Source organism: Indicator indicator, chromosome 16 (assembly GCF_027791375.1).
Source record: "Indicator indicator isolate 239-I01 chromosome 16, UM_Iind_1.1, whole genome shotgun sequence".
In the NCBI taxonomy this organism is placed as follows: domain Eukaryota; kingdom Metazoa; phylum Chordata; class Aves; order Piciformes; family Indicatoridae; genus Indicator; species Indicator indicator.
The window spans coordinates 23575074-23595201 of NC_072025.1; the positions used below are offsets into that span (position 1 = coordinate 23575074).

At 42.9% G+C, this 20128-nt stretch overlaps 1 protein-coding gene across 1 annotated transcript in view; it reads right to left on the reverse strand.

The window, feature by feature from the left end:
* Positions 1 to 6458: 6458 nt before the first annotated feature.
* Positions 6459 to 20128, reverse strand: part of ADAMTS17 (ADAM metallopeptidase with thrombospondin type 1 motif 17) — a 180768-nt gene continuing 167098 nt past the window's right edge. The window contains exons 23-24 of the mRNA XM_054388055.1: positions 9382 to 9559; positions 6459 to 6610 (exon numbers count right to left, since the gene is read on the reverse strand). Of these exons, the coding sequence (XP_054244030.1) occupies positions 6459 to 6610; positions 9382 to 9559 (330 nt within the window). The remainder of the gene's footprint in view (positions 6611 to 9381; positions 9560 to 20128) is intronic.

The window sequence follows — 20128 nt, forward strand, 5'->3', positions numbered from 1 at the left end:
CTGGAAAGGTGGTAATGTTTCCAGGTCAGCATAAGCCAGTTTGTGGGGGACAAAGCAGCTGCAAGCCAAGCAAGAGGGGAAGATCATAAAGGGAGCGCAAGGCCACGAGGGGCATGTCTGTGGGAAATAAAAGAGGAAGGACAAGGAAAAACCTCTATCTTTGGGGCCATGCTGAGACTGCTATAAACTCCTGAGGCCTGAGAGAGGCTGGAGGCAATGAGGATGCCAGGGCTTACCTCAAGACAGAGCTGTGCCAGGAGCCAGCCCTACATGCTGAGGTCCTGTGGGCTGCACCATGGTGAGCTGGTGAGCTTGCAGAGTTGCTCTCTCCTGAGGTTGAGGAGGATTGGAAGGCCTGTGACATGACCCAGACAAGTCACACTGGAGGCTCCAGCTCCACCCATGCCACAGTAGGATGAAAAGACAAAACACCTGAGCAGGGGCCTTTCAGACCCAAACAAGACGAGCTGAGGGAAACCACAACTTTTAAGCAAGCCCAGTTACTGGGCTCCAGCCCAGCAGCCAAGGCATATACCTACCCCTGGCTGTGTGGACCTGGCCAGTGTCTCAGCTGTGGTAAGGCACAGGGCACAGACATGCAAGCCCCAGCATCAGCTGCAGGACTCTGCTAATTGGGAAAGTCTGTCCGAGTGTCTGGCCACCATTTGGCAGACATGGCAGCTCTGACAAAATAGTGAATATGCTACAGCTCAGCCTCTCGGCATTCTTCATGGGGTCTGTCACATGAAAGTGGTATGAGAGGAGATGAGGTGATGCAAGACACATGGAGGTCAGGTTTGGAGACTCGCCGATTACCTTCTGGGTGGTTACTACTCAGGGGAGTTGGTGGTTCCTCTCCGCTTGTATACTCTCGTTTAAACTCTCCTTTTACAGCTCTTCTGGTGCAGAGTGAAGGTGCTTCAGCTCTGCTTGTGCACTATATTCACACTGCAGCAGGACAAGTAACTTGCCAGGAAGTAGGTTACCATGGCTTCTTCCCTTGATGCCCTTCCCATGGCATCAGAAAGGTGAGTGCACTGAAGGTAATTCCATCTGGCCTGGTCCTTCTCCACCTGGGGCTCAGAGCATATCGGTGTTTGTGCTGAGACTCATCAAAAAAGATATACCTTTCCCAGTGGGCCATGTGGTGTTGAGGAAAGTGCAAGGGAACATCTGGTTTTCACTCTGCCATCAGAGTGAGGTCTTCCAACAGCAGTACTCTGGGTGACATGTGAGGCTGATGCCAGGGTAAGATGATCCATACTGAGCCTTTGGAGTTGGTGGAGGCAGAACTGAACTCCAAGCAGCTGAAGTGAGATTGTACTTTCCTCCTGACACTTTTATGCCAGAGCACCAGAGCCATCTGACCCCACCTGCCTTTAATGATCTTGGCTGATGTGTCTTAGAAAGACCCCTGAGATCACAAGGAAGGATAATGACTTCAAATCATCTGTTTTCTTTGTCAGAAGATGGGGATTAGGAGTAACAAAACCCCAGCAAACCGCTATATGCAAAATAGCCAAACTAAGTGTATAAGCCTACTGGATTTATGGAAGAGATATTGGCACATACCAGGAAACTTTCAAGCGAAACGTATGACAATATTCCTTACACCCTCCCACCCATTGCCATATCCCAGCTTAATGTAAAGCCTTTTGGCTTCCAAAGGCTTATAGCTATGTTTAAACAGGTCAACAATTGCAATCACATGTTGACTCCAGGCAATACACAAACACAATGACGTGTTAATATACAGCAACACTTGGATGGAGTTTCTACAGTTCTGCTGCTTTTAACAGTCGTTTGTATGTATGTGTGATGGCAGCTGGTCTGCTGTCTCCTAAAGCTACCTCTGAAAAGTAGGAAGCCCTACCAGTGTTGTGCCATCACCAAGAAGCCAGCATGAGATCAGTAAATGAGTTCTATTTTTATTATAAACTCCATTTCTGGAAATAATTCTGGGAGAAGGATGCTCACCTCAACCACACTTGGTTTGTTTTTAAGGCTGCTTTCAAAAGGTGCTGCTCCCACTTCCAAGAAGTCTTTTTAACAAGAACTGACCTGGAATGGGATACAGATGATGGCATCTTTGTAAGACAGGATAGGAGAAGAACCTACAGGCACATCTGTGTGCAGCTGCCTGCAAAAAACATCTTCACCATGCTGGGGGAGGAGGGGGTAGAGTTAAATAGTAAAAAGATTGTGGCTAATGCCTACAATGACGACATCCAAAACACTTGGCACTAAAGTAATTCCATTTATTCCACACCAGGGAAGTGTGCAGCTTGGTTATGTAGACACCTTTCCAATGGATGGGATAGTTTTGCTCCGATACATTTCCACATGCTCAACAGCCCTCATTATTGGGTTGTGGCTGTGGAGTAGCTACCAGTAAACACACGGCAAGCTGCCATTTCATCTCAGCTCCAACACACATTGAAAGACACCTTCTCAAATGCACTGGAGAAATGTTCCCAACCCATGTACAGACTTCAGCTTCTCTGCAGCCTGCTCAGGCACACAGAGCAACACCCCAGATGGAGCCTGCCTTGCTTTTTCCAGACAGGCATTTTCTGCTGTTTTGTTACTGACCACAGACCTTGCAAGGCATTCATCAGGTATTAACATTCCCTCTGCTTTATTTTGCAACCTGAGTGGGACAAGACTGTCACTTCTTGATTTGTTAGCACACTGGGAACTCTGAGATGCCAGAATTTTACTTACAAATGACCTTTTACACCTACCACAGCTATCAAGCAGTTGGCCTAGACTTAACCAAATCCCAGTTTCAGTTCATTATTAGACACATGCACAATGTACTACTCACAGCTTCACTCCTTTCTCTTAATTTTCATGCTAGCTGTTTCGTTTGCTTTGTAGTGTTGTTTGGTTTTTTTTTTCATGTTCAGAAACCTGATTAAAGTTGTTATGGAAAAAAATAAATTTATTATTCAACATACTCATTTTTTTTTAAATGGAATGATTTCTCCTCTTTTTTTTTGGCTTTCATTTACAATTGTTTCAATTCAGTTTGACTGTTTTTATCTTTTCTATTTGTAACCAGCACCAAAAAGAAAATTACTATGGATACAGTTCATAGGCAAATCAGCTAATGGAAAAAAAATATACATTTCACTCTGTAATGAAAAACTTAAATGATATGATTGCCATGGAGAATATATCCCTGTATTATAATAAAAATATCAAGCAATAATCAACTGCTAAGATTCTTTTCCAACAACAACAAAATAGCACCATATATGAGATAGTGAGAATCTACACTCAATAACACAGCTGTGCAACTAGAAATGTAGAGTACTTCAGTAACAGTACAGAGTATTGGTTATAACATGGAAACACCACGACTGTAATCAACAGAGCATCAGACCCCTACGAACAACTAAAAGAAGTATTGTCATGGATACACCGAAACAAACAACTTTCCTTTCACCAGTATGTAGTAACTGAGGGTAGAGCATAGCTGTAAATTCATAATAAAGCTCCCATAAAATGATACAAAGCAGAAGTGTGGGAGTATTGAACAGGATTTCACTTTTTAGGTATTATTATTATTTTCTTGGCTATTATAAATTGTGAAGGATGTCACCGTGTCAGGTAAGAGAATGGAATGAAATGGAATTGCGTGTGTCGGTTTTTAATTAATGGTGGTTTCTGATGGTTAAAATAAAAGGCTGAGGTATGGTAGTGTGTGGGCTGTGAGAGCAAGTGAGATGGTTTTTTTTCAGTGCTGAGACATTTGAAAGAATTACTTGAAAACTTATCTTTCCTTAGGTCAGTCCCAGAACTTGGACCCAAATGAACTTTGAAGTCCAGGACCTAGCATACTGGGACAGGTCACATGTCTAACTAGCCTAGTATCTGTTCTGGACAGTGGCCAGTAATGAATCGTTAGTGAAAAATGTAGGAATTAAAATCCTTCCTCTCCTAGGCACCTTTCTAGGAGCCTGCCTTTTGCTAGAGAGGGTGACAGATCAGCACTGGAAGGAAAAATGACCCCTGCTGTTTAAAAGCACCTTTGATTCTGTGAATATTAAATGCATATGATATTCTTACAACAGTTAAGCCTGATGGCAAATCCAAACCAAGTGAAGCACACATAGTGACCCATCTCAGCCAAACTGCTGTGAGGTGGCTGTGCTGGTAGGGAGGCAGGGCTGTGTTGCTCCAGGGTATGACAGCAGGCAAGGAGAGAAACTACCACTGTGAGTTACCAATACGAATCAGGTCCTCTGGCCTCTGCCTGATCACTCAAGACTTCTCACTAGCAGTTCATCTACCTATTAATTTGCCTAACTGAACATCACTGTGGTATTTCCTAAACCTGCCATCCCTGCCAGCGACATTTTCCCTTGATTACTAAGCAGTTAGAAGTCTCTGTGTTTGGGATACAAGGTGGGAAGTACAGAAGGCGGCAGTCTGATCCTGACCGTAAGATGCCAAAAGAATATCCAGAGTAACAAAAAACAAGCTGGAATCATTTCCCTGACAGAGAAAATCATCTCAGCTGTTGGAAAGTAGATCTGTTTGAGACAGGCACTTGAGTAAATAATTGTGTGCAAACGAGTCTTTGTGCATGTAGGCCACTCCTAGTGTGCACTCTTGCTCACTTGCACTCCTAAGCACAGAGGTGAATGTGAAGCCCATGCAGGATCAGTCTGTTGATGAACAATAGCTCCATGTGCTTGAAAAAATGAGCTTTTAATAAAATGCTAATGAGTTATTCCAGTGAGGTCCTGGATATTGAAAGGATTGTAGCAAGGAAGAAAAAGTTGCTTTAAAGATATGCAAGGGACTAAGTCGTTATTCCTCCTTGCACTGGAAACAAGAGACAACAGCAACAAAGACAAGGTGAGGACAAGCGTGAGCTGCAATCCAGACCGGCCAGGGGCTGGGTGTAAGTAGCTGGGCTTTGTTCTGCACTCATCTCCACAGAGTACAGTAACACAACTTCTAGAGCGAGTACAAAGCTGCAATTCATCCACAGGCTCTGTTTGTATCCTGAAGAGTGGGCTGTAACTTAACCACTGCATAACTGACACTGGACTCTGGCAAGGAAGACAATCCATGTTGGAGCAAGATATTATAGAGAGACACTGATGTGCAGGACTAACGGAGGGGACAAACTCTGCCCTGGGTAGAGCTCCTGTTTCAAGACTCACATCTCAGAGAGGAGTTTGATTTAAAGTGCAGAGTCATGGAAGGGAATATCATATATGCAGCATTTGTAACATGCTCTGATAGCACCAAATCTGATAGCACCACAAAAGACAGGAAGTGTTAAAATACAGTGAGCACAATCCTAACCCTTACTGAAGGCAATGGAAGTCTTGGCCTTGTGGCTTTAACAAACCTCAAGATTACACTTTGAATGTCATCCATCCTTGACTGCTTTTGACTCAAACGGCTACATGACCTCCGATATACAAGAGCCAAGAGATAGGAAACACTTGTTCTGCTCTCCACTTCACCCTTCACACAAAGGTGGCTTTGAATCCTGTTTCTTACCAACCCTATCCAATTTCACGGTCCTCTTTAAAACATTGCAGTCTCATTATCTGACTGACTTCTGAAAACTGGAGAGAGATTAGGCCAGGCAATCCTTCAGTGAGCTCTACTGGATTAAATTATTTTTGGCTTCTCCCATCTCATGTAAATGGTTCTTGCTTAAGAATAACTGTCTACTGCTGTTCATAAGCTTCCGTTTCATTAAGCTCAGAGAAAAAACTAAGTTTCATAACAGAAACTGTATTATTCTGGGGGAGAGAGATTGTTTCTTAAAATTAGAAAATAGAGTAGTCCCTATTAGTTGCTCTAAAAATATGACTTGGAATGTTGGATATAATTGTACTGAGTGAGTTTTCTGTGGGAATTTCAGATGTCCATCCCCTGCTATCAGTTCTCACAAGCTCTTCCAGCAAATCCTCTCTTTAAATTAAGCCTTTTATTTATGTATGTTCCTCCAAGCCCACTCCACAGTGGGATAGCTGTTGGGAACTGAAAACATCATCTGAAATCCAAAATGAAAAGATGAAAGTTATGTCTCTACCTTTGATGAATTATTTTGCCAGAGGCCTTCCTCCATGGAGGTACCCATAACCTTAATGTAATCACTTTGCAACTCTTGTCCTTTAATGGTAGCAAGCCATCCAGTGGCTGGTGATTTAATATATTAAAGTAAAAAGCATTAATGAGAAATGTAAGGATGTCAAAATATGATAACATGATTGGCTCCTTGAGATGACTGTTTCTTTTTTTTTTTTTAAGGTGGATGAGTGGATTACTTTGGTATCCAGTCTGTAGAATTAGTTTCAAGTCTTATTAGGTATGCTTTGGAATCCACCACATTGTAGCAACTCATTAAGTTCCAGTACTCAGACCTACTAGTCTGTGATTTACATACAAGTAGCTGTGATACTCTAAGAAGTAGCACAGGTTCATTAACTCTTCTGCTGCATCTTGTTTGCATAAAAGTCTCTGCAAGTCTGGCAGCAGCGCTGATACCACCGCATGTCTTGGCACAGATTCTTCTCCCGGATCACCCTGCAGTACACTGTCCACTGGTCGCCTGTGCACTTGTACGTGAGAGCAGCTTTGGACAAGAAAAGAGAGGAGAAACTAGCAGATTAGCCAGGAAGAGCATTGCAGGGGTGACCAAAATCACTTCACGTGAGGCAAGCAAGGGTCAGTCTCCCTGCCAACACTGGAGATCAGATGATGTTCCTTCTACTGAAACACCAGCTCTTGGAGTGCTCACTGCAAGGGTGCAGCAGGTCATAACTGGGGAGCACAATCCTCCATGTTGTACCTTTTTCGTCTCAGTGACAAACAGGTCTAGATTGAAGCACCTGAATACTGCAGAGCAGTCAGTGAGAAGCTGGGTGCTCCCACAGAGAGTGCTGCACTGAGGCATGCTTTCAGATATGGCCACTATCCTCTTGGTGGAAAAAATTTTACAGAGAAGCAAAATCAAACTCAACTGGATGCAAAGATAAATTAATAGGAAGAAAAATAATATCTCTTAGTGTAGTAAAAACAGTAGGACAACAATTAGCTATTGGGAGGCGGGAATTGTGGCCCCTGAGATTGTGACAAAAATAGTCTAATTAAAGAATAGGAAAAGGTGCTGACCCAGCAGCATCTTGAGTCCCTTCTTCCTCATCCCTGCTGGATGAAAGGCTCTTGTCCTGTATTCAGCAGTGAGTCTCAGTGCCAAGCACCAGAAAACGATGGCAGCAAAACTGGTAGGAACGTTTATGGCTGAAGCTTCGTTCAGTTAAACAAGAAGCAAAAGTTTGATCTAATCTGATGAAATGAAGTAGCATTGTCCCAGAAAAAAAAGGGACATGAAGCCAGTTAAAAAGACCTTACTGTGAGAAAAAAATCTGAGTGGAAGTGACCATCCTAAATAGGGGGAGGGTAGAGCTGAGTCTGCCAGTAGTGCAGGGTCTGTTTGAGGGAGTTAGATCTGCAGCAATCGCTGCTGTGCTTCCAAGTGGACACCGAAAGCATGATGTGGCTGAACAAATGACAGGAACATTTGAGACAGACCTTATGAATCTGACAGGAGAGACTTGATGTCACAGACACTGAGTCACACACAAGACTAGGACCTCTAATATTTTAGAGGTCCAAAGTTATGATGGAAGACAGGAAGCATGTTGAGGAAGTGACATGGGTCAGATGCTTGAGGGACAGAATAAGCCCTCCCTGAATGTGTCTTCACTGAGGGACACTGGACACAGAAGTAAAATCAGGTGAGGTGAATTCCACATTTAGATGCTTCTGAAAAACACTCTGGAGTGGGGAAAAGACAGCATGGAATTTGCAGACTACTGGAATGTTTTCCTCTATAATTTTTTTGGTGAGGTTCACACTGCAGGAAACAGAAAATTTTGTTGAAAGATAATCCAATAAGAATTGTTCATAAGCAGGAAGATCAAAACACTCCATGATATATCTTTCTGCTAATATGAAATATCATTTTTTCTAGCCGTGGTAATTCCAAGCCTGGTTTAAAAACAAAAGCATCTCAAATTACTTGCAGATTACTTTCAGCAGGGCCTTGAGCCTCCTCAGTCTTCTAAACATGTGAGGTTTTTATTGCTTTGTCCTAAAATGTGAAGTAGGATGGATTTCTTGTCTCATCAGCGCATCATGGGCTTACTTCTGAAATGAAATGTTTTTCTTTCACTATGCTCATAGTGCTAAAACGTCTGGAAATGCTCTCATATGTCCTTAAAAAAAGAGGTTAGAAGCTCCTCAGTATGACTGCATTTGCAAGAATAAAACGTCCCATATCCTCTCAAACTTTTGGGAAACAAATCTCAGAAGCTTGGGGTGCTAATTCATACCGGAGGGTGCTATTAGACAATGGGTCTCTCACTTAGCAGCTCCACCTTCTCAGGTGTTCTGCAAGACAAGCAGGGTGGGTGCCGCTCTTTCTGGTAAGCTTTTAGCAGCATTGTTTACAGCCCAGTCTCTAGAACTGAACAGTAATGGGAAGCACTGCTAAGGCTGTGTCAGCTGATGGCTCAGTTTCGCTTCATCTTACTGGTGATGATGTGTGAAATGTAAAGAAACCAGCTTGGTTCTTGGAGCTGAGGCAGAACACACAGGGCTGAAGTTTGGCAAAAAATATTTCTATCTCCTTATAAACTACAAAAATATGATGTGGAAAATCATGGATTCCCACAATTTTGCATTAACAGAAGCATTCTTAACTAAAGCCATTTCTCAAATAGGGTGTCAAGGTGTCTGGGGAAACAGATGACTTATCACCACATTCTCATCTCAGCCAGCTACACAGGGGCTGCAGGGAGGGTGAGAAGGAAGTGACAGAAAATCAGTGGTTTCACACAGAGGCTGGATGGGCAAATTAATTCATCAAACCAGACTCCTGTGGCAGCAAATGAAAAGGAAAAACAACAGCGATGCTCTACTTGTCAAGGCCACGTACTTTTCTTAGGGTATGGATGAATAAATCATCATACTTTACACTCACTGCAGCAAAAACAAGTGTGAAGGTGTTTGTGACAGGGAAAGATGTGCCTGTCGGCTCCCTCACCTCTGTGATCAGTCTATCAGTTACCCACCATTTGTGTGCTTCTGTTGGTCTCTCAGGTCTATCCACTGCTGAGTACTCCAGCTTGGGCAGACACTGAGGCAGAACTGATGGATAAGAGAGGACCTGTCCACACTACAACTTAAGTCTAGAGTCTGACTTGGGGGGGGCCCTCTCCTATTTTCTGGCCCTGGGCAATCCTCTGAAGCCCCACATTTTATTACATTGGGCACAGCAGAACCAGGAGATTTATCTGGTGCTTTGCAGGTGGCATCTTCCCCCCAAGGCTCCTCACTCACCAAGTCTGGGCGAGGTGATTGTGTTGATGTTTATCTTCTCATTGCAGACCTCTTGGTGGCACTGCCTGTACGCCGCTGGCTTGGACAGGACAGGACACTCATTGCCATGGCGCCCGGTAACTTTGTGCATGCACTGGACCACACGGGACTGCAGGCCCTTCCCACAGGTTGAGGAGCACTGGAAAAGAGAAGGCATTGAGACGTGGTCCAAGCAGAGCAGCTTCCAAATCACATACACACCTGCACTGGAGATTGGCAGCTCCTTATGGTGCTGAGGACTCCAAAACAGGGTCATCAGCTCAGCCAGGGACTCTTCATACAGCTGTTGTATCTTTGTGGCAATTTTGTGGCTTCAGGGAGTGCTCTGAGCAGAGGAAATATCCTGGCACAGGGAAGGAAATTGTTGTCTTTCTGTCTGGACTTAGTCCATCTACACCCACTGTTGCTGTGGATGCCCACAAGTTTCAAGCAGGAAAAGATGCATTTCCCTCCATCAGGCACAAATAAACAAAGCTAGAAAAAGTCTACTGCTTAATTATGGGCAAGAAGCTTCCACCTCCCTCTCCACAAGGGACACAGTGGTACCAGTTGCCTTGGTTTGGTTGGTCTAACAAGGCCATCCACGGGTGGATGTAAGATGACCACTGCCAGGCACTGATATAAGATAAAACCAAGGATTACAGTAGAGGCATGCCCAGCCCTGCAGAGAAGCTCTGTTCTAGTACACGAGAGGGCACATTAGGTGCTCCAGTATTTATGCTCATCCATCCCTGCTGTCTGGCACTTCTCAGTCCTCCTGGGAGCAATTGCAAATTGTACTCCATAAGTTTTGGCTTGTATTAGCCAGGAGGCCCAGCCTGTTTTATGCTCTCTTTGTTGTCATGAGTCCCTATCTCTCCCTCCCTCTTCCTCTGGCCCAGTCACTTGTGATTTACAATGTCCTACTTGCACGCTGTTCAATTTTAATAAAGCAAACACACTCAGCATGGTGAGGTGCACCAGCTGGAGTTAATAAAAGAACCTTGTATTTAAAATAAAGAAACAATGGGTTGCAGGACTTTGGGAAGATTCCTATTTCTGCTAAAGCCACACACAAGCAAATGATGGGGGAGAGAAGGAGGTAAGGGAGAACTATGGAGATAAAATGAGGATGATGTCAAAAGATGGTATTTTCTGTCCTCTGCTGTTTCTGAACAAAACCAGGCCAGTGGAGCTCTCTCCCTGAAAAACAGAATCACCTCCAAGTGATAATTCTTACAAGCACCGAAGAGGCTCCAAAGATAAGCACCCCTGAGGTCAGACTGAAGCCCAAGCCTGAAGGATGTGTGTACATTGTGGGAGCTTGTAAGACTGTGACCCAGGGGCTAAGGAACACATGGATGCATGTAGGGTCCACTTCTCCCAGCCATGGGGGAGAGCACAGCAAAGCTCTGGTAATTTTGGTTTGGAAGTATCATAAGAAACTCCTGCTGCTTCTCAAAGACAATCTGACATAAGAAGCATAGATTTCTTCTGGAGGGACCACAGGGATCTTTTCCTTCCTATGTGGATTACTGAAAAGTCTGAGAAAAAAATGGCCTCAGATGAACAGCAGCCTGTAAAACAGAGCTTCAGTCCTGCTTCAGACAACCCAGTGCAGAAATACATTTACACACCCTGAACAATTTATTTCTGGGTAGAAGGAGCTATAAGATCAGTGAAGCATGGTGTCAAAAATAACAGACACTTGATTTGATTTTCTTGTTTAGTCACTCACATTAATGACAAGTTTCTTGTATTTGGTGCACCCGCTGAATTTGTATTTATTTTCCCCCATATTCCACTGGATCTTTATTCCTATTCTTTCTCCCAGTGCCTTGCTCTAGGACTGATTTCTCCATTTGGAACAATCTCCAGCTCAGATCCCTTCTGGACTCTGCCACTGAACCATGCTGGTGTGCAGCACACCTCTATGTTTTCAGCTATGTAGCCCCCTCCAGACCTGATTACTGTATTCTGAAGGTAGCAATTGGGCTATATTAAAATTTTTACATGCATTTTGGAACTTCTTTTACAAAAATAAATGGACCTTTTCCTTTACATTCTCCTTATTTCAATTTCAGTTCAACACACTGGTTTATGACAGATTTTTTTGCACTTAGATTTTCAGATGTTGAATTTACATCAAGATTTGGTCAATGTCTATTAATACCTCAGAGATGGTTATGGTATTTGGGACTATGCTGAATGAATGCCCTACAGTGCATGCCCTCATACCTTGAGCTTCTGCAGTGAGACCTAGGCATCTACTAGTCTTGGCTGTCCCTCTGATCTTCCTCAGCACTGTGTGTGCTCCATGACTTCCACCAGTCTGGAAACCAGTAAAGCATGGCCATTACATTTGGATTTAAAGTTAACAATTTTTATCCTGACAAGTGCAGCTCCTAGGCTCTTCCACTTCACTAGTCATCTGCAACTTCTAATCCTCAGGATTTCAATGGCACTTTTAATCTCCAGAGTGCTTTAATAATCTTAATCCTCACAAAACTCTTTGCAAGGGGAGTGAATTGTCCATCCATTTTGCAAACAGAATAGCTGTTACCACACTGGCATAAAATAACCTGGCCAGGCCATGGGATTCTTTCATATCACTGTAAGATAGTGAGGCTGAAACCCCTGCTTCTCCTTTAGGCACCCCCTGTGCTTACAAATGCTCTTTCACAGAGAGGGGAAAAAAAAGAAAGAAGAAAAAGATTCTCGTAAGGTGAATAAGGTTTTCAGATGCCAACATAAAAACTCTCACCTGCCTTGTCTGTGATCCTGTCTCTGCATTTGTTAACCAGCAAGGAGCGCAAGCAATTAAACTTTTTCCATGGGCACTGCCAACTCCAATCCTTAGACAAATAACAGTGGAGTTTTTGCCTGAAGCAGTTTTATTCCTTCTCCTGGGAGACAGGGATCATCACCTATGCTATGCAATTAGTTTTTCACAGCCGGGAAGACAGATTTTAACATCTTCCTTGAACTCTTTAGGGCTTGGCAGCCAAAGAAAGGTTGGACATCTGGCTTATTTTAAAATGAAATTTTCAACTCTGTACTTGGATAGTGTCTTTCCTAGGAATTTCAATAGGAAATAGGAATAGATACAAAATACATACAAAGGGGGAATTGTTACTCATGCTGCACTAAGTAAAAAGGACATAATTAAAAGAGGTATAAAAATCAAACTCCAGCTGAACAGCAAATTCCCATAAATACCTTTGCTTGCACTCTGGACAGCTAAATGCATTGCTATGGTCTCTCTGTTCTCAAATATTTATGGAGCAAGTAAGCATATCTGCAGAACAGTTCTGAGTGCTTGATTCACTCTCTGCCCTCTGGAACAGGACCCGCAGACCTGGACACAGGTTATGAGGAGTCTGAGTCAGGAAAGGTGCTGTGGCTGCTTTGCAAACAGCTGCCAGAGTTGAGTATTGCTTCTAACAGGGTGACCTGGGCTGCAGGGCAAAGGGATGGTTTACAGCCCAGCACCTGACCAAACTTCTGTAGAGCTGGCACAGTTGCACTGTGCAGAATGATCACAGAATGTCAGGGGCTGGAAGAGACCTCAAGAGATCATCTATTTCAACCCCCCTGCCAGAGCAGGATCACCTATACCAGGTCACACAGGAATGATGGGAGGGCTGCACACTGCTGATTGTATTTAAAATGCTGTTGATGGACACTGGACTTTATGGGCAAATACTGAGTTCTTACACTACTATTAACAAACATACTCTGACAATTGGGAAAGCCTTTGCAAGCATTGACGTAGCTCTCAAGATGTGCATGTTTTGATGCCTGGATGGAGTAAAGTGATATGTGAGTGTAGAGGACTGTTTTTTGGTGGATCTCTCCCTGCGACCTGAGCTGTTACACGAATCCTGAGAGAAAACCCACAAGCAAGTTGCCCACTCTGGGAAGCTGAGGACTTGGATAAGTGGTTAACGGAGATACTGGTGTCAAAGAAAGAAATGTTTTTTACCTCCACCATCAGAAAAACCACAAATTGTCAAAGCAGCAGCTGCCTTCATCCACTTAAAGGAGATTTACTCACTGAAAAACTCCAACCTTAAGACCAAGCTATGATTTTTTAACTGGAATGCTATTTCCACTTTAGGATACTGATATGAAAGCTTGAAATCTACAAAAGGTGCTGACAGATGCCTAATTGCTTTGAAAGCAAATGCCTCAGGAGAATATTAGGTATTAGAATAGAAAGAATTTACAATAAGTGCTGAGATATTGTCATGGTAGGGCCATGACATGGCCCAGTACAAATCCAGACAGGCCTTAAGATGTCTAGACAAGGTCCCTTTCTCTCCCCTCCTTCCTGCAGAAAAACAGGGCAACGCAGGAAAAAAGAACAGAGGGGACAGGACTCCTGCCTGTCTGGTAAACAAGATGTTTATCTGGGGTGAGAGCACTTAAGCTGACCACTGCTCCCCCAGATACAAGGTTTTGTTTCTGCCTTTTACATTTATAGCCTGGCAGAACGCCTTGCCATTGGGCAGCTACACCTTAGCTTCAGTGCCCTATTGGACCAATCGATCTCTGGCAAGATGTATATATACAAGTGACTTGGTAGTCACCCTTGCCTTGCCTTGCTTCAAACCTTGCTTCAAGCCTACTTGGACCCGTCTTGTAGAAGCTGCCTCGAGTTGCCCTGCCCTGCCTTGAGTACCTGATCCAGAGCCTGGACCTAAGACTGCATATTCCCACTGTAAATATATATTCCAACCATACAACGATCCTTTTTAATGAGTTTTGGCATATTTCATTAATAAAGGGTTATTATTTTTATTAATACCCTTTTGCCATATTGTTTATTATTGTTGTGAGGGTACTTAATAATAATTCCCCCCTCGACCACAACAGATATGTCAGGGGCTTCAACAGCTCCTGATATACAAAAGATAGCCAGAGAAAGAGAGAAGGATAAGACAATGAAGCCAGGGCAGGGCTGCTGTCAGGCAGCTGGAGAGATCTGTCCAAAGAATCTCTGTATTGAGGCACAACAAGGAGAGAAAAAGGCAGAGATTTTTCATGAGAGAGGACAGGCTGTGCTCTGTTCAGGACTAAGCATTGCTTAGGCCTTACTGAGGGCTGCTAGCTAGGTAGGGATGCATTCAGACCACATGTCACGTTTTCTAACCTCAAAGAAATAGTCTATTTTGCAAGAACCTTGCTTTTTCCAGTGCAAGGTCATAGCATCTCTGCAGCCAGTCCTGAACATACTCCAATATTTAGAAGTCTAATTTGTTGGAAGGAGGCACAGTTCAAGATGACTGTCATAACTAAGCTGAAGGCAAGATGTTTTTTGCTTTATTCATCAGTCTGCAGTCATCTGATGTTTAAAGATACTGGTTTGCCCCCAATTTGCTGCATGTTGCTGAAGCCAAAGATAACACTATGGCTAAAGCTCCAATATTCAGAGATGGAGTCACGCTTTATTGACTTCAGAGTTCAAGTATTTCGAGGCGTTAGGATAGGGTAGAGTGTTTTTCCCCCCCAGGGGTCTTATTTCTTGCCTCTATGAAAGTCAGGCAGAAAGCAAGACCAGTTCCTATTAATAACATTCTAACACAGCATCTGAGATGAATGACAAATGTCCTGTAATTGGTCTGTTACCAAGGCCTTAATAGTATACATGTGTGTGCTCTGAAAGGCAGTGCTCCACACACCTTCACATCAAGCTTTTAATGAGGATCACTCACTTCAGCTCCAGAATTTCAGCTGAAAAGCAGCATGCAATGTGCTTTCATAAACACCAGGTCAACTTTCACCATGGCATTATGCTAAAGAAAGAAATTTCTGGCTTTTCATTGATAAGATCTAATTAGCCCAAAGCAAACAGTAAGCTGGTTTTCAGTCTTCCTTGTTCTTTTCTTGTCTTTTTTTTTCTTCTTTCTCCTTTTTTTTTTTTCCCCTTTCTTCTTCTTCTTTTTGAACCCTAGATCTGTAAAGAGAACGTATTTGGTCTTGCTTACAACAATCTTTCATTTGGAGCCTTTTGTGAAGTGACTGATTTGTTTAATTTAGCCAAGAAAAATGCATACCCTTCTGACTCAGTAGGATAAAAACCAATAAATTACACAAGAAAGTGCTCATGGCTGATGTGACAGTATCTTAGAAGCAAGCTTTGCAAACTGCCTACAGCTGTGCTTTCCAGCTGCATGACCCTAAGGAACAAGATCTGACCAGCACATCCAGCATGTCTCACTGCATCATTAAGCTTGACTCTGCTATTCTGAAAAGTTCCATTGTTTAGAGAGAGTTCAGAGATCAAGAGCTGAGTGCATGAATATTCTGGGTACTGAGAGTGCCCCTAAGTACTCGTGCTGCGCAGCCCAGGTGGATGCTATGAGGGAATTTAATTTAATTCATTGTACCAATCAGGCAGAATTTACCTCCCACAAGCTTTCAGACTGGATTTCAAGACCAGGATGAAGGCAGATACGGTGAAACAATACGGTATTGCCTCTAGGGTAGCTATTCTGGCATGCCTCCTACAGTGCTTGTGCAAACTGGAACAGAGCTTATTCCACCTCAAAAACTGCAAAGAAATGATGCTGAAAAACACCTTCTGTAGCAGACATAATCAAGGTAATTTAAAGTAAACTAGAAAGTAATGGACAGTAACAGACAACTATGTAACCATGGGATCACATAGCTCAACCAGGGCTGGCTGCTTGAGAATCTGCCCTGCTTCTTCAGGAATTTACCCTGCTTCTACAGCAATGTGCTGCTTGTGCTGAGCAGTGGTTCTGTGGGTTACATGAGCTCCACCGAACGCATATGTTAGTTATTATCAGTTAATGATCTATGCTGTCTAAATGCAGCTTATTAAAACAAGTAATTAAACTAAAGACTCCATTAGGATTACTTAACTTCAGCAAGGAGCTCCTCATCTCTGTGATCTCAGTCCTGCCTGAGCGTTCTCTAAGCAGAGAGCTCCTCAGCTTTGAAATGTATGATGCTGAACCAACACTGCATTTCATCTCTGCACATTCAAACACAGGATCACAGGTAGGCTGATACTAATTGCTCCTTAAAGATGTTCTGGAAGTTTGTTACCTTAATGCCTCAGTAGTCATTATAAATCCCCAAAGGCTATCTGAAAGACTGCACAACTGTAGCAGCCCCTGCTAGCAATACATCCTGCATGCTGTAAGGACTCAAGGGGAAAAAAATCTCTTCCGATGTATAGTATGGACTTCAAACAGTGAATTACCTCCTGTTCATATTTTTGAATACCTGATCCTAGACACTGTACCATCTCAGAGTAATTCAGAGAAAATGAATGCCGCTATTTGAACAGCCTCGTCTTTCATGCTTTCTTCTTTTTTATGTAAAAAAAAAAAAAAGAGTAAAGTAGACACAATGGAATTCTATTTCCAATCCACTGATCTTGATAGGAGGCTTAAATCCTCCATCAAAAAAAACCACCCCATCACTTATGAACCAGGCTTTTAAATAAAAAATATCAAAAGGGAAAAGTTATTCTTCTAATTAATAGGCCCATTGGAGGCTGTATTGGGCCATGAGGAAATAACACTGTGACAGAATGTGCTCCACTTCAAACAAAGCACTGATGAATGGTCCTTCTGTAGCATGTTCTCCTTTTACTAAGGAACCATAAAAATAATTTCTATCATGGATATTCCCAGAGCTGTACAAATTGTTGTACAAGCAAGGAGCAGTCATTGCCTCACAAGCATGAGGACTTGCTTTCTATAGCTTACAGTCCTAGGGAAATGCCATGGCCAAGCAGCATTGTCACTGACTATGTGCAGCACGTAGGTCACCGAGTACAGCTAGCAGTTAACACAGAGGCTCAGCCTTGGTTTAGTGCCATTATACAATATTTACACCTCTGACCATGGCTGAAAATGTTTCTCTGATGGTGGGGTCAGAGCAAAACGGGTGGGATTCATTTTACTAAACCAGCTCTGTTTATGTTCTCTTTGCAGAGACAGATGACCACTTCAAAGGCAATTAGATAAAACTACTACCTGGAGCTGCTTGTCTAACAATGACTATAAATGGAGCCAAAGAACTATGTCAAACAAGGCACCTAGCTGTCAGATAGCTAGGAGTCAGTAACGTAAATTTAATTAAGTTATAGACCCATGACCATACAGAAGCCTGTAGTTAATCTGAGCTGAACTCATAGGAACTTCCCCTCATCTTCTCAAGCATGTATTTCCTGTGGAGGTATGATACTAGTTTACTAGCTTTGCCCACAACAGAGTGGTACAAGGCAGTGGAAGGGCCTTGGGTTGGGCTTTAAGCAGTCCAAGATGATAGACTTGTGAAATGGCAGCAGGAACATGGAGATATCTCCCCTCATGTTTCCCCATCTGAGGATTTGACTTCAATGATCCAAGACTTTTTCTCAGAACTCTTGTTCTGGATTCATGAGGGTTTGTTTCTCTTTCACCTAAACTTGTGGAATAAAATCATAAAAGGAACAGAGAAAACTCCAAGCATGCCTTGCACTGACAGTGAAGGTGACAAAAAAAAAACCAACCTTGGAGCCTTGGAGCTCTGTCAAATGCAACTGCAAGCGGTGTGCCAGAGTTCTTCACTTTCTGCTAAACTCACTTAAGTCACTTAAGTCATGGGGTGCTGGCCACTGGTTCTGGTGGGTCAGTGGTTTGGCCCATAGTGTTATAAACGACACTGACTTCACTGCAGCAGAAGAGAGGAGTGGCTTCTGCTTTGTAAAACAAACACTAGCTTTCTCTCACATGGAGATCTATTATATTCCATGGATTTCCTCAGTGAAGGTTAAACTAAAGGGGATGGGTTCAGCTCATCACAACTCAAAAGGGTACCATTCTACTTCAGAAATGCAGAACAGTGGCTTCCCATCTTCTCTGCTAAAGAGCCAAATGATTTTTTAGCAGGATACTGGCAACAACTTTCTTAAACTGAGGAATGTCCCTGGCTGATATAACCAATTTTGGGCCATTTGTTCTCATCCTCTGTAGCAAGGGGTGTTTTGAGATTAGCTGCTGGCAAGAAAGGCTGTGGTTTGCAGGTCACTGATCTCTTGCCAGAGGAACAAACCATGTGGAAACACAACTAGCAGTACAACTTAGAGCAGTCCTTAGGGGCACCAGTTAGGTTTAGGACACTCTGATGCTCTGACTCCTGGTCATGCCTAGGACCAGGGAAGCAGAGGATTTGAATAGTAAAGCTTGTTGGATTCTGCCCTGTCACATGCAGCTCTATCGCCTTACCTTCCGGAGACCAGCAGATTTGCACCAGTGAGGCATGCAGACAATCTTCCAGCATTGGTTTCTAGCTATGGTGCTGGGTGCACATGAGCAGCCATAAATCATGATGCTTGCTGAGCCAAAGGGAGCAGGAAAGGGTCTGTCAGCTGTGGGGTATGACTGCAGTGACCATCCCTTCTGTGGAGTTTTCCCTCAATTCAACCATAAAAGTTGTTTGTTTTTTTTTTCAAGGGAGAAGAAGATGAATTTATCTATGACCTTTACGACAAATTAACAAGTTGTCCATGGTTTATCGTAAACAGATGGCAGGTCAAGCCATGAATTTGTAATGAATGTTAGAGCAAAGGACAGTTTGCTTCTATATTTATAACAGCATTGAATATACCTCTCAAACCACACCTGTCCTTGATTTACTCTTCTTATCATGTAATGTGAATTAATCGTTAAAAATGAGGAATATAGAGGATTTTGTTGATGTTCCCAAACATTTGGAACATGGAAAACATGCCTTCCTGACACTGGCAAATCATACAGTATTTTTTTGGAAAAAAACCCAAAAACCCAAACCCCAAGCCCAACATGGTTTTTGGTGTAGTGCAAAGCTAGGAGTTTTATCTCTTAGAGAATACAATCTACCGTAATTTTGCCAAAACACTTACTTTACAATTACAAAATCTCCCACTGTGATGAATGACTGCTGGTCTTCAGCATGAAACACCTCAACATTTGGCACAAACCCAATATTTTTCTGATAGGAAATTGGACCGTTTTTTTTTTCCTCCCTGTTGTTAATATTCTCCTGGGATGAGAACCCATAGCCAGCATTTCATGGGCTGAGCAAAATACTGTAAAGAAATCGACAACTACTGATGTCCAGGGAGGGCAGGTGGCTCTAGGTAATTTTTCAAATGTGCTTTATCACTACTGACACAATTTGGCAACAAGAATATTGTTTAACATCACACTTTGCCAAGCTAATGGCTTTCCAGTTTCTGGAGAGCACAATCTTTCTGAATCCAGTGAAAGCTGTGCCACGTGGTTATACAAGATGTAAAGTGGTAGAAAAAGATTTCTCCTCTACTTTCTATCCTAGCTGACATGTCATATATTTCTGTTGTCATCTGCAAGCACAAATCTGTGATGGATCCTACACAAGACCCATAGTCCATCAGGTCAGATTTGGATCTGCATGGCATTGGCATGAGCCTGCATTAACTTAAGTGGCTCAATTAATCTGGATTTACACTAATGTAAGAGCAGCTGATACCTTGCCCACTGCGCTGAGTGGCCAAAGGAAGAAGGAAAGACAGTTGCCCTGGATTTACATTGGGTTATCTGAGATTAATATAGCCCTTAGTATTTACAGAGCACCTACTGTAATGCAAAGAAAAAATATGGCAAAGCCGATATATTACAAGGCTTCTAGGTATCTTTCTTTTTCTAAAAATCTTTTCATTGGGCTATGTAATAGAATCAGTGAATGA